This window comes from Engraulis encrasicolus, chromosome 16 (genome assembly GCF_034702125.1).
Source record: "Engraulis encrasicolus isolate BLACKSEA-1 chromosome 16, IST_EnEncr_1.0, whole genome shotgun sequence".
NCBI lineage: Eukaryota > Metazoa > Chordata > Actinopteri > Clupeiformes > Engraulidae > Engraulis > Engraulis encrasicolus.
The window spans coordinates 25,824,890-25,838,439 of NC_085872.1; the positions used below are offsets into that span (position 1 = coordinate 25,824,890).

The following is a 13,550-nucleotide window of genomic DNA, read 5'->3' on the forward strand; positions in this document are numbered from 1 at the left end:
CAAGAATGAACCAACCCGCCGAACGGACCAAGCCCATCTGTACAAAGAGGCTGCTGAAACAGGCAAAAGCAAGTAGTGTATTACTAATTTTAATTTATACTTTCATGTGGCATTATGCCACTATAAGAGAGACTGACTACTGACTGACTCTGACAATAATCTACAGAAATATACTACCACCCCAGCTTCAGATCACCCACGTCTACAGAAATATACTTCCCATCCCACCTTACAAGTTCACCTACTGCATACTGTCTGTCTCCTTGCCCTTCAGCAATCCCATTAATCGTGTTGATTAGTCCAATAACTCATGCATGCCTCTAAGCCTTCTAAAATGAAACCCCCACCGCTATGAACAAACAAAAAAAAGATGCATCAGAAGAATTCCATTCCTGATTACTACTATCAGTTGCACACACAAAGGAAAGGTAATGGCATTGTGTGTGTGGTTTGTAGGCAGGCTATATTATTTTTAGACATGGAAGGATTTCTCCATAAAAGTCCTGTGGCAGGATGCTGAGCATGGAGCTGGTCACAGCTCGGTATGTTGAATGTTCCCCTTCAGGCTATCAGGGCATGGGGCAGGCGAGTGCTGGAGTCGGAGCCAATACCGTCTGCTCTCTCAAGTGGCTTTTCACCATGCTGTCACTTTCCTGCCACAGTCCAGTGCAAGCCATATCGGTGACATTTTTGTGGGTGGGTGATAAGCTTGATGGGGTCAAGTGCCTGCCTGTGGACTCTGTGGGAGGAGCCTAGGCTGTTTTTTGTTTGTATGCTTTTAACTGTTCTGCTGTTTATGGGAGAGGTTATAGCCTGTAGGTGTGTGATCCTGACCCTGAGGGCAGCAGGTGCTTCTTTGACTGTATGTGTCTCCAAAAAGAGTTGATCTAATACATCTTTCTTTTTATTTATTTTTTTATTTATTTTTTGGGTCTTATTGAATTTATTTATGACAGGAAAGTGAAGGTGATGACAGGAAGCAAGTGGGGAGAGAGTGACGGGGAAGGGCCGGCAAAGGACCCGGGCCGGGAATCGAACCTGGGTCAACCTGGTGTTAGACGAGTGCCTTACCATTTGGCCACGGCAGGGCCATGTAATACGTCTTTAAATAACTTCATGCCGTGTTGTCAGGCTGGGTTGTTTAGTCATTGTTGTTGTGGGTGTGGTTGTGGTTGTGGTTGTTGTGGTGGTGGTGGTAGTCGTGGTTGTTGATGATGACGATGCTTAATGTTGATGGTTTTGATTTCCAGCCTGTGAAATCTATGATCCCACAACTGAACAATAAGGCATAGTGGCAGTCAGGAGAGACGGCACAGTGTGTAAGGTGTTGAGTCCATAATGATCGTAATATATCCTATTAGGAATACTTGAATGCAGGACCCTCTTAGGAGACCATCCAGAGCTTGAATGGCCCTGTGGTGTTGCATACCTCTTGTTCCGCGTATTCCCGCCTGGGGCACACACAGGGTCCATCATGGCACCGTTCCCGGCTGAGGAAGGGGAATATGCTGCTAGCAAAACCTCCCCAGTCCCCCGTGCCATGTCTAGTATTTTAAAAACCTGTGTATTACAAGCCCTCTTTATTACAAATAGCTTATGTCTGATTGGCGGGTTGGGGGGGATGGAGTCATTTGAATAGTGACAGCGCCAGCCCAGTCATACATGTTTTGAATGGCGACAACATGTCTAAGAAGCATCCGGTGTCTTTGTGCATGCTTGAGCTCGTTTGCATATTTGCTGACCAATGCATGAGCATCACAACATCCAAATAAAATGCTTAAAGGGGTATGCCACTATTTTGGGGCTTAATAGCTACATGCTACATGGATCCATTGACTTTCACTAGCTTAACGACATACTCCCTCTTTTAACTTGTCCTAAAGCAAGACAACGATTAACATGAAAAATAAGACACTTTACCACCTTTATAAACCCCGGCCAACGATTTTAACTGTATTAAGCCCCAAAATAGTGGCATACTCCTTTAAAGCTTTAAGTGTTAGTTGAAGATAATCATTAATTAACAAAAACAGTAATTATAAAAAGAATACACAGAGCATTTTCCAACAAATATTTGAATACATTTATAACATGTCTGTTATAAGTTCTGTTCATTTTCAGATATCTATAGAATTTAGTGCAAATGCATGATTTGATAATTTTATATAACCTGCGCCAATCACTATAAAAAAAAACAACAACTGATTTTTGTGACCATAAAATAGGCCTACAGGACGAGCTTTTGAGATGACTGCTTTGTCTGAGCATTACGTGTTGTCACATTGCATGGCTGCATCTAGGCTACATGTATATTATCCCATGACGGGGCTGGGGGACTTAGCAGTTATTTCAGCATATCCACACTGGAGAGAGCCTGGAGCAGCAGCTGCCTGAGATGTCAGTCAGAGGTTCAGAGGAGGATTAGAGGGAAGTTCTTGGCATGGTTGTTCACTGGCACAATGGCTTTGCCATAGTCTTAGGAGAAGACAAGACGGCGGGCCAAACCAGGATGAGGTTTTGGAAATGCCTGTTGGCGTGGTCATACTGATATTCACCAAGGGTACTGTGAAACTACAGAATTTCCTGATACTATGTGTGACATGCTATGTGTTACTGTAATAATTGTATACAATGAATTTTGTACTCACATTACCGATAGCAGGGCTGTACTGGGGGAGAAATAGGGCCCGAGCACTTTTGGCTTAAAGAGGCCCCTCATAATTAGCGGCACAGAACTGATTCCCCAGTGGGCCCCGCACCCTCGTGGGTCCCTTTTTTCATTTTAAAAAAATATATATATTATTATTATTTGCATTTGCATTTCTGAAAATAGGGGCCCATGCCCACTGCGTAACAGTGAAATACATCTCGAGTTGTCAGAAAGGCACATGTCTGTGTGCGATGTATTCTGGCTCTTTGCAATGTTTTTATTCACATGTTGAGCTGTCAGAGCAATTGTAAACAACTGTTGTTTACTCTATTGCAACAAAATAAAATTACAAGTCATGCGAACTGGTAGTAAAATAAAAAAAATGACTGACCATTACAATCAGATACAAATTGAAATTGAATTGAATCTTTGTGTACTGTACTTTTTGTTACTGATTATTACAGAATGTGGGTGCTAGGCAGGAAAAAAACAAACTTTGTATTACTAGTCTGTGCAGCTATTCATAGATCTGGAAAACTGCAGATAGGGGAGTAAATATGGTTTTGAGGTCACTGTATGAGCACATGGGGAAGGTTTTGTTCCTAAAGCTTGGGGAACAGTTTGAAGACAAATGAAACAGACAGTTGTTAGGTATTTAGCCTACAGCTTCAAGGACAACAGCTGAGAAATGTCTGGCATTCCTTGTGAACAACATTTCACCATCAACATATTCCCTGCAGGCTGGAGGGTTGTTTCATTGCATTCATTATTTGCAATTACCTCAAATACATAAAATGTGAAATATTGCTAAATGTTTCCATGTGATTTAACTGTTGCATGAATGACAGCAACATAGTTGGACAATATTGAAGCAAACAAACATTAACATGTTTGTGGTAAGGACAATAGTTATTGGATTTCAAATAGGGGGAAAGCATGTGTGTGGCATGTTTATTTTTCAAATGTGTACAACTGCATGCAGTTCAAAGCTTGACCACACGGTCTGCCCATGAGCTCATATACTGGTAATCCATGAAAGTTAATGCTTTTGTTTTGACATTTAGTTTGTTACATTTAAGACAGTTAAACTGTATTGAGGCACTTTTCTTCATATTACAATCAGCCGAAATATGTTTCCTATGTTATTCTGATTTCATAGTTTTTATATATTTTATCTTATTTATTGGTGAGATCACACACGGATGTTGGTTGAGAAAGCCTGGCTCTCAGTCTCCACTCTAACTCATCCCAAAAGAGTTTTATTTCGTTAGGACTTGACTGCGCAGGCCAGTCAATTTCATCCATACCAGACTTTGCCATCCATGTCTGTATGGAAGTTGCTTGTCATGTTGGAAGAGGACAGGGCCCGCTCCAAACTGTTCCCAGAGGTTGGGAGACTGGAATACTCTGAAATGTGTTGGCACCCTGAAGCATTCAAAGTTCCTTTCATTGCAACTAAGGGACCAAGCCCAACTCCTGAAAAAAAACAACCACACACTATAGCCTCTTACTGCAGCAGGGGTCGCCGGTGACCCTATTCACTTGCTGAACATACTTAACTACATCATAACAACATTGCTGTGACATTACAGAGAGCCATAGTGCTGCGCTAAGGGGTTAATTCCTCCACCACCAAATTGGATGCATCTTCTTGGCCATGGAAAGTTGGAAACCCATTCCATGAAGTTCTCTGCGCACCGCACTGTACTTCAGCTAATCTGAAGTTCAGATGATGTTTGGAGCTCTGTGGCAATTGACTGTGCAGAAAGTCAAGCACCTCTTTGTACTATGCACCTCGGCATCTGTTGTGGCTGAGATGCCAGAGATTCTTTAAGTATATAGAGATATGCCAATGTAATAGGTTGCTATGGGCACCTAACATGACCAGGTTCTGGTCTGCCTAAAGGGGCGTGTCATAATACTCCTAGCATTGAATAGAACAGTCCTTAGGTCTGCCTAAAGGGGGATCCCCCCCCCTCCCCCTTGCAATAATAGAACCCGGAAACAATGGGCCAATGGAACCTCTCTCTCTCTACTCACTCTGGAGATGCTGTTCCAAAACTCTTCATTTTCTTATAATAAAGCTGACAGTTGACAGTGGAATATATAGGTGCAAGGAATTTTCATTAGTGTTTTTTGCTGCACGGGTGGAATTCACTGAGCTCCTGAGAGCAGTCCATTCTTTCTCAGTCTGCATGCTTAGGTGCTTTATTGCATACACATTTGACCAGGACAGGTGATTAGAACCCCTGATTCTGATCATTTGCATGGGTGAGTAGGATTTCAAATAGGGGAAAAGGCATGTCCGAAGAAAAAAACAGAAGCAGTGTGGCATGTTTGTAGCCTCTTACTGCAGATGGGGTCACCGGCGACCCTATTCACTTGCTGAAAATGCTTAACTACATCATAACAACATTGCTATGACATTACAGAGAGCCATAGTGCTGCGCTAAGGGGGTCAGGAACCTTTTTGCTGTAGAGAGCCATAAACGGCAATTTATTTTTTTTATTTTTTTACGAGAGCCATACCATTTTAAAAACACTGAATACAATTAAAAGCATGTATTTCAATTGAGCCCAACAATTTTAGAGTGTACTGTCAAGTTATTCGTTTTATTGATGACAGGTAGGCCAAGTATAGGGCTGCCAACTGTCGACTTCATTATGGCAAGGGTCTGGGAGTCTTCCCCCTGAACATTGTGTATTTATTAGATGTAATTTCCTGCATTTTAACGCATTTTAACCTCCCATGTCCTGTTTCAACTCAATATGGAACCTGTACTTTTATTTTTAAATAGGACGATTCCGCATTTCAAGGGATGGTTGGCAACCCTAGATAAGTAAGAACCATATACAGTTCCCAAAAGAGCCACAGGTTCCTGACCCCAAAACATGTCTACCACTCCATGCAGTTCAAAACTTGACCACATGGTGTGGCCACAAGCTTACATAATCCATGAAAGTTAACTATTTTGTTTAGATTGTTTTGTTTGTTTAGTATATTTAAATGTAAGAAAATGAATGTATTGAGGCACTTTTATTCATTTTACAATTAGCAAGGTATGTTTCCTATGTTAATCTTATTTCCTATTTCTGTTTTGCCTTGTGTAGATTAAGCAGTGTAGGGGGCTCTCCGTCTACCCCATGCAGTGCAGTGCAGTCCCTCCTGGTATTTTACTATATTCATAGAGGGAAACTAACACTGACACAAGACTCACTGACACAAGATGTTATTTGTTTAGACTGTATTACACTGCAGATCTTTACAACAATACATTAACAATTTGAAAAGTTTGATATTGTTGTGAACTGTACGGCAATAGGATATGGTTGAAGATATTTAGAGTGGGGAAAGAAAGTTGATACATGTCTCAAGTTCTGCACAAATGCCTTCTTACTTTCCCGTGTAAACAACACCTTGGAATGATTTGTCAATTCTATTTATGTACATTCACAGCTCAATGTTGCCTGCTTAGGAATGAAGGCACAGAAAAAGCCCTCATAATCGCATGCTGGAAGATGTATTTTCAGTATGTTTCCTATGTTAATCTTATTTCCTATTTCTGTTTTGCCTTGTGTAGATTAAGCAGGATGGGGGGCTCTCCGTCTACCCCATGCAGTGCAGTGCAGTCCCTCCTCATGCCCACTGGAGAGCAGCAGCCTCAACGAAGAAGGAGAACATGTCAGGATCAAGCAAGATGGATCTAGATGTCATGACAGTGAAAGTAATGAGTGGTGCATACATCCAAAAAGCAGGACAGCGAGTCATATAAATACACTGACTTGCCACAAAAAAGTCACAGAACAGAAAAGATCACACACTTCAATATGTTGTTGGAATGCTTTTATCTGTGATTATGGCACACATTTCCTCTGATGAAGTTTTTGTAATGTCACAATATTTCTTTCTTTCCAAGGTTGCCTTCATTTTTGAATATCTTCTGTTGGTGGTGGAGTCTCAAGGCTACACAAGGCACTCTCCAGCACATTCCAAGAATTCTCAACTATGGTCTGGATTCTGTGGTAGCCAATACATGTATGAAATGCTGTCTCATGCCCCCCCCCCCGAATCACACTTTCACAATTTGAGCCCCAATTTGAATCCTGGCATGGTGACCTTGGAATATGCACGTGCCATCAGCAAAGAAAAATGCATTGATGGAAGGACCTGGTATTTTAATATACCGGTATTCATATAGTCAACTTTGTATTTGCCATTGCCAATGGTTTCGCCCTTCTTGAAAAGGCTAACATCCGTTCCACTATCACAGGATGAGTCTTTTGAAATGGTTGTTATTAAGAATTGATAAGCAATTCATTACACCAGATGGCTGAAGGAGCAGAAGATATCATTTTCACTCATGGATTGGCCATCACAGGGTCCAGACCATAAGTGAATTGAGAATCTTTTGGATGCACTGGAGAAGGCCTTGCACAGCCTTCAAACTCCACCATCATCAATACAACATCTTGGTGAAAAATGAAGGCAACACAAATCTTGTGACATTACGGCGATTTACTGAAACAAAGTCAGAGCAAGAGTGTGTCATAATCCAAAAATAAAGCCGTTCCAACATCCAACACTAGAAAGTGTTTTGGGCAGCAACTTCTTTTTTTGGCTGGGCAGTGTATAAATAACAATGGAATGTCAGCACACTCTCCCATTTTAACACGGGAGCGAGTGTGCACACATTAAACCAGACGTGGGCAAACTCAGGCCCGGAGGCCACATGCGGCCCCCTGAGCCATTTCATGTGGCCCCCAGAGCCTTTACAAGAAAGACAACTTTTAAATCCAAATTCAAATGGTTACTCAACATTCTTAAAATGCTACCTAAAACAAATGTCTTCAGAATTTAAGATTAACCAAAGACATAGGCTTCATCTAAATAATTTAATTACAATGTGCAGGAATATCATTGCTGCCAAGTTACTGTACGTCAGCGTACACTATGTTTTATTATTGACACGGGCAAGTTGTCTGTGGCATCCAGCCCTTCGTTCAATATTCTAAACCCAATGTGGCCCTCTGGGCCAAAATAATTGCCCACCCCTGCATTATACTGTACTTTATTTCATACCTAGATCTCAATGGGCACAGTTTTAGATATTAGAGTTAATACCTCAGATATCTCATTTACAAGACCAAAGGACTACTTTGGGGTACTGACTGACCAGCTGCAGCTTGTTATATTTTTTTCCCAGCCGTGAGTTTGAAAAAGCTATGCTGACCCAACATCACTGAAGAGGACTAAAAAAGCTGTTCTATTTGAAACCTCTCTGTTGAACATCAAGTCACCGACAGATGTCAGCAACCGTGTGAGCTATTGGGAGGGAAACTAACACTAACACAAGACTCACTGACACAAGATGTTAGGTCAATATTTGTTTAGACTGTATTACACTGACGGTGTTTAAAATAATACTTAAAGTATAATCATTTGAAAAGTTTAATATTCTTGTACTGTACAGTAATAAGATATGGTTAAGATATTTAGAGTGGAGAAAGAAAGTTGATAGTACATGTCTCAAGTTCTGCACAAATGCCTTCTTACTTTCCCGTGTAAACAACACCTTGGAATGGAAGTGCATTTGTCAATTCTATTTATGTACATTCACAGCTCAATGTTGCCTGCACAGGAATGCAGGCACAGAAAAAAAAAACCTCATAATCGAATGCTGGAAGATGTCTTGTCAGTACAGTGCATTACATGCCATTCCTTCATGCTCTTTGCCATTATATCGAAACTAATGAAAAACGTTTTTTTAAAAACAAAAACAAATTAATTAATTGAAATGAATCACAGAGATGAACATTCTCAGACAAGTCAGAACTCAACTTTGCAACTGCACACCTTCATATTAGACCCATTTAAAAGGATCCCTGATGATTAAAACACATTACAGCTACATGAATGGTTTTTTTAACCCGAAAAATGTTTTTGGTTCTCCTAACAAATCTTTCATTCTTAAGCTGCCATTGTTGTACTAAGTGAAAAAAACTTGGTTGCATCTAATCGAGGCACAATTTAAGTGCAGCAGTCAAACTACTACCCAGGAATTCCATTAGTAAAACCAGTGGTTGAGTGGTAAACTCAAAGCAAGGGGGATGGTCAAAGATTGATTCTGATTATTGGGGGTTCTGGGATTTCTCCTCAGTGAACATTTTGAAAATGTAGTTGTTAATAGTGCAGTTTTAACACAATATGTGAAGAAGGGAGGCCTGTTTTAGAGGAGGATGATTTTTGACCATTGTCATCGAGGGGGGTGATTTTAGACCATTTTCATTGTAGGGGGGATGGCATCCCCCCTCATCCCCCTACAACTCGAGCCCTGAGTAAAACCCAACTCACACTCCTTAAACTCTGAAGTGGCCAAGTGACTAAGGACTACAGTAAGTATGGACTGACAGTGAGCTTCTCTCTTCTACTACTGTTGATGCCTGTGCACTTCATGATCGCAACAGACGTAGTACAAGTCGTGCACCGCACTACATGACCAACATGACAAGTCCTACCTTCAAAGAGATTGGCTGGAACAGACCATGGGGAAGGCCTTTAGGCGCATTGTTTTTGGACAACTGCTAAGGTGGATATATCTGTCAGGCACTAGAGAGAGGCTCTGATTGGCACAAACAGGCCCTCACATCAACAGCTGAGTCCTAAGAATGGAGAGTACCGCGGTGACAGAGCACCACACACCACACGGACACTGTATAGGGGTTAAGGCTAAATTTAGATGCAAGGCCTAGTTACTGTATGCCAGTCATCTGATATTTATACACCTTGGGGTAGCGTTACACCATTCTAGTATTTTCCAAATGAACATGTACCGTTTGTACCATGAGTTTGTTGCCGTTGTTGATTGAACATGTGTATTTTCACAAAAAAAACAAGTATCAAATAGTATTTCTGTAGTTGTAAAGCAGTTCCACCATGTGTTACAAGTTAACCGGAAGCCAGACACACTTTAGGCTTTTGTTCTGCATCTACAGCAGTTGTCCTGTGCGTGCATCAATGTATGTGTAGTAGCGTAGAAATGTGTTTCAGTCACTTGATGACCTATCACCTTTTGCAAGGCTGAATGTGACACCTGCTGCAGAGAGCTACACTGGAGGCGCGAACATGTGTCTTTTTCTGTTACTGCCTGAGAGTAGGCTCTGGGGGTGGGGAGACGGACTCAGAATAAGGATGGCTGCAGTGGGCTGCCCTAACTGTGGTGTAGGGAGAGTGAGGACGTTATGAATGACGCTGGAGGGATTTCACTTCAGAGAGCCCAAAGTGTGATGGATTTGTGAATAGCACTACAACCTTTGTCAGTGGAGTGGATTAATCTACAGGTGTTTCCTGAGAGTGAACAAACTTGCCCCAAGGAGAGGAACCAAGGGTGAAAGAGAGTGGAACACGAGTGAAGGTCAACACAGTCATTTGAAAAACAGATGAAGGCATCAGGAAGTAGGCAGGATTTTTTCCAATCGACCATTGCCCTGAAATTAAAAAGACAAGTCTGATGTGGATACGGTTTTGACTTCCCTGAAATGTGAGACATTCAAGAAAGCTGATGAATGAATGAGTGGTACTGGCATAATCCTATCTACTTCATGTTGGCGTAATGCAAGATATGTTGATGTTATATGGTGATTTTGATTGAGAAAAAAAAAACTTTGAGGAGGTTGCGCACTGAATGAACAGACCATCTAGTTCCAGCATTGAACTTTCTGCACCTCCTTTTTTTTAGTCCTTTAGGACCCTTTTCAGAATATCAGAGGTTATTGTCCACTCAAAAAAATCACAGATGTTTCTGAATTCTATCTTGGTGGCCATAACTGACCTGCCAGCTGGTCTTCTTGGCCATGGCACCATTCGCCGCCATTTTCATTTGTTGATATCGGGCCTTGTCATCTTTGGACCGGTCCTTAGCCTGTGGGTCTCCCCATTCGCTATCTTCGCAAAAAGGACTCATTTCCTGTATAGGTGAGACGTTTTACTCTCAATTCAATGCATGAAAAAGTAGAGAACGTTTTATCATTACTATGACCTTGTACTTACCATTTTGCATGTTTACATCATGCCATTGATGTGAAGGTCTTCATCACACACACACACTGACTAAGACTTGATGCTTCACTCTGGCATTATACATCGACTATGGAAGATTTTACACTAAAATCAATGCATGGCAAAATAGAGAACTAGCATGACACTGCAATACACTTCTTCTTCTCAATGTGAATGTTGACACGATGTGAATTCCATCCATCCAATTTTGAACCCCAGGTACAATCAGATCTAATGGACAATGTGGGCCCATATACATGGGGCCCTGGTGACTTAGTCACACAGTACCCCCCGGAACAACACCCTTGACTCCATCACACTGACTAAAAGATGAAGGCCTACCTCTGTCATAACACAGTCCGCTACATTCTAGAACATCATTACTGAAAACCAATAGCATCTACTTAACACACGTCCTCTCTGTTTAGATTGTTTCTGCAGTCGGCATGGGGATGGACCAACGTCTTCGTGGGCTCCTTCATCTTCCTCCTGGCCTTCTCAGTCAGCCGCTCCCTGCAGCTCTCCCTGCGCCACCTCTCGCGGCTGGTCGTGGCGGGCGCCCTGTGGCAAGGCTTCCGGAAGGTCGTGAGCCTGCTGGAGAACACCATCGGCAGCTGCTATGAGCTCCTGGATGAGAGCAAGGCCGCCGCAGGGGCACAGAAGGCTACAGCAGCGGCGGCGGCAGCCCAACCCCTGCTCCTGCTGCGCGAGGGCCAGAGCAAGGCAGCCTGCCTGAGTGCTGGAATGATGTGGCGCGGCTACGAGGTCTCCGAGGACACCTTCCTCCTGTGCCTGTGCTGCCTGCTGCTGGCCGAGGAGATGGCCGTGTTCGGGCCGTACCTGAAGCTGGGCGGGCCGTCCAGCGCCCCGCTCCGCATCATCTTCCTGCTCTGCGTGTGGCTGCTGGGCCTCTGGATGTTCCTGCTGCTCTGCCTGCTGGCCTACTTCCCCCAGTTCCCCAACCAGCTGCTGGGGGGCGCGCTGGGCTGCCTCAGCTGGCGGGCCCTCTACCAGGGCTGGTATCGGCTGGGCCCGAGCTGGTACTGCCCAGGGAGGCCGGGCCTGGGACTGTTGGCCACCAAGAAGGAGAAGGATGGGAAAGCACCGGGGACGGGGACGGGACAGGGCAATGATGTGGCAAAACTCAAGTAGAGATGTGCTGCTGCTGACGCCTGATGACGCCTGATGACGCCTACTGCTGCTTTGAACCTTCACTTGAGCATGGACTGAACCCGGTGGTTGACTTTTACTCCTTAGATCAGTGGCATAATAAAGCTGCAGTGGACACTGACTGCATTCTGAACTTTGTTTGTTCGTGACAGATATGCCAGCCAAGTAAAGAGAGCGACACATCTATTAACACCTTGCCTGGTCCAGTGCGTAAACCAATATGCTACAGGCCCTGACATTAAGAGGGCCAGTATATTATGACAGCAACTCAGCAAAACGCCCAGGTCATAGTGATCCATTGCAAATTGATGTCATTTAAAAGGACAGCAGATAGCACCGTTCCAGCAAAGAGAGTAGAGTAAGATGATTCAGGCCCGTGCATTTCCTGGATCCATGTGATGTCAGGTGAACGCCCTTTTAGAAGACCTTTGGAGGCAGTGGGTGGATTCCAATATGCAGACTCCCTCCTCGGTCAGTACTGGTTGCATCGCGTTTCGCTGGCGCCCCGCCTCCGTGGAGGAAACAATGAAGTCTCCCTGCTGTCAGCCTAACCACAAACATTTTTGGATGACTATTCTTTATTCACCATCCCGTTTGCAAATGACAAAATGGCATTAAAGTTGCCTTTTGCAAGATATTAAAATACATTGCTGTTGTCGGTGACGTCATCACGAGACCACTAGGAGGCAAGTCAGGGAGTCCGCATATTGGAATCCACCCTTTAGGCAGAGATTCTTTAAGTACATAGAGATATGCCATTTTAACAAGTTGCTATGGGCACCTAACGTGACCAAGTTCCGGTCTGCCTAAAGGGGTGTGTCATAATGCTCCTAGTATTGAATAGAACAGTCCTTAGGTCTGCCTAGGTCTGCCTAAAGGGGGATTCCCCCCCCCCTCCCTCTTGCAATAATAGAACCCGGAAACAATGGGCCAATGGAACCTCTCTCTCTCTACTCTCTCTGCTTTAGGTTGATAAAAACAGGGCTGATAGTAATCAGGCTCCATGCCTAATTTCAGGCTTGACAGAGTTTGCAAAAATAAAAACATTGATAATAATTAGTCGTTAGGTTATTCTTATCTCAGAAGGTGTTACTGGTTCAGGGTTTTCTTCTACTATCAGGCTTGAATAATGGTCATACACAGGCTATTAAATGTTTGAATAATGTGTCAAAATAGGCCTACGTTACGTCACTATGCAGTATCTTGTCGTCGTCGTTAGAGCAGGGGAAAAAGTTCAGGCTCAGGATTTTTTTTCACCATCACCCCTGTAAAAAAAATGGGAGTTTCCTTGGCACCTTGAGCACACTCCTTTGCGTTGGGTGGGCAGAGTTTGAATCATCTTACTCTAAGAAAATCTTTGGCATCAGCCCTCTGAAACCTTATCCAATTGAATTAACTGGTTAGAGTTTTGAACACGCCTGCAAAATGACTTCACTTCTGATACCACTTCAGGGACTCTGCATTCAGCTTCTCAGTTTGGTGCTTTCCGTTCACCCAGTTTTCATGAATGTGCAGTTTTAGGAAGATAATTAATAATATTGTTAATAAGAATGGCCTGTTGTAATTTAGCACTCTTCTCTCTTGAATTGCATTAAAATTCAATATTACAGTTCTGTAGATACGTTGTATTCTTCTTACATGTTACTTCGATATTCAACTCAAACAACAAAAGAG

At 43.0% G+C, this 13,550-nt stretch overlaps 1 protein-coding gene and 1 long non-coding RNA gene across 2 annotated transcripts; one reads left to right on the top strand and one right to left on the bottom strand.

The window, feature by feature from the left end:
• Nucleotides 1–6,266: 6,266 nt before the first annotated feature.
• LOC134465461 (uncharacterized) lies at nucleotides 6,267–11,207 on the bottom strand. The gene is made up of 3 exons (XR_010038158.1): nucleotides 10,698–11,207; nucleotides 10,480–10,614; nucleotides 6,267–6,354 (listed from the first exon to the last, which is right to left on the bottom strand). It is a non-coding gene; the product is annotated as an uncharacterized LOC134465461 (long non-coding RNA).
• Nucleotides 6,284–13,485, top strand: fitm1l (fat storage inducing transmembrane protein 1, like). Its single transcript, XM_063219129.1, has 3 exons — nucleotides 6,284–6,375; nucleotides 7,855–10,622; nucleotides 11,135–13,485. The coding sequence occupies exons 2-3, from the start codon at nucleotides 10,444–10,446 to the stop codon at nucleotides 11,856–11,858; spliced, it is 903 nt and encodes a 300-aa protein (XP_063075199.1). The 5' UTR covers nucleotides 6,284–6,375; nucleotides 7,855–10,443; the 3' UTR covers nucleotides 11,859–13,485.
• The last annotated feature ends 65 nt before the right edge of the window (nucleotides 13,486–13,550 follow it).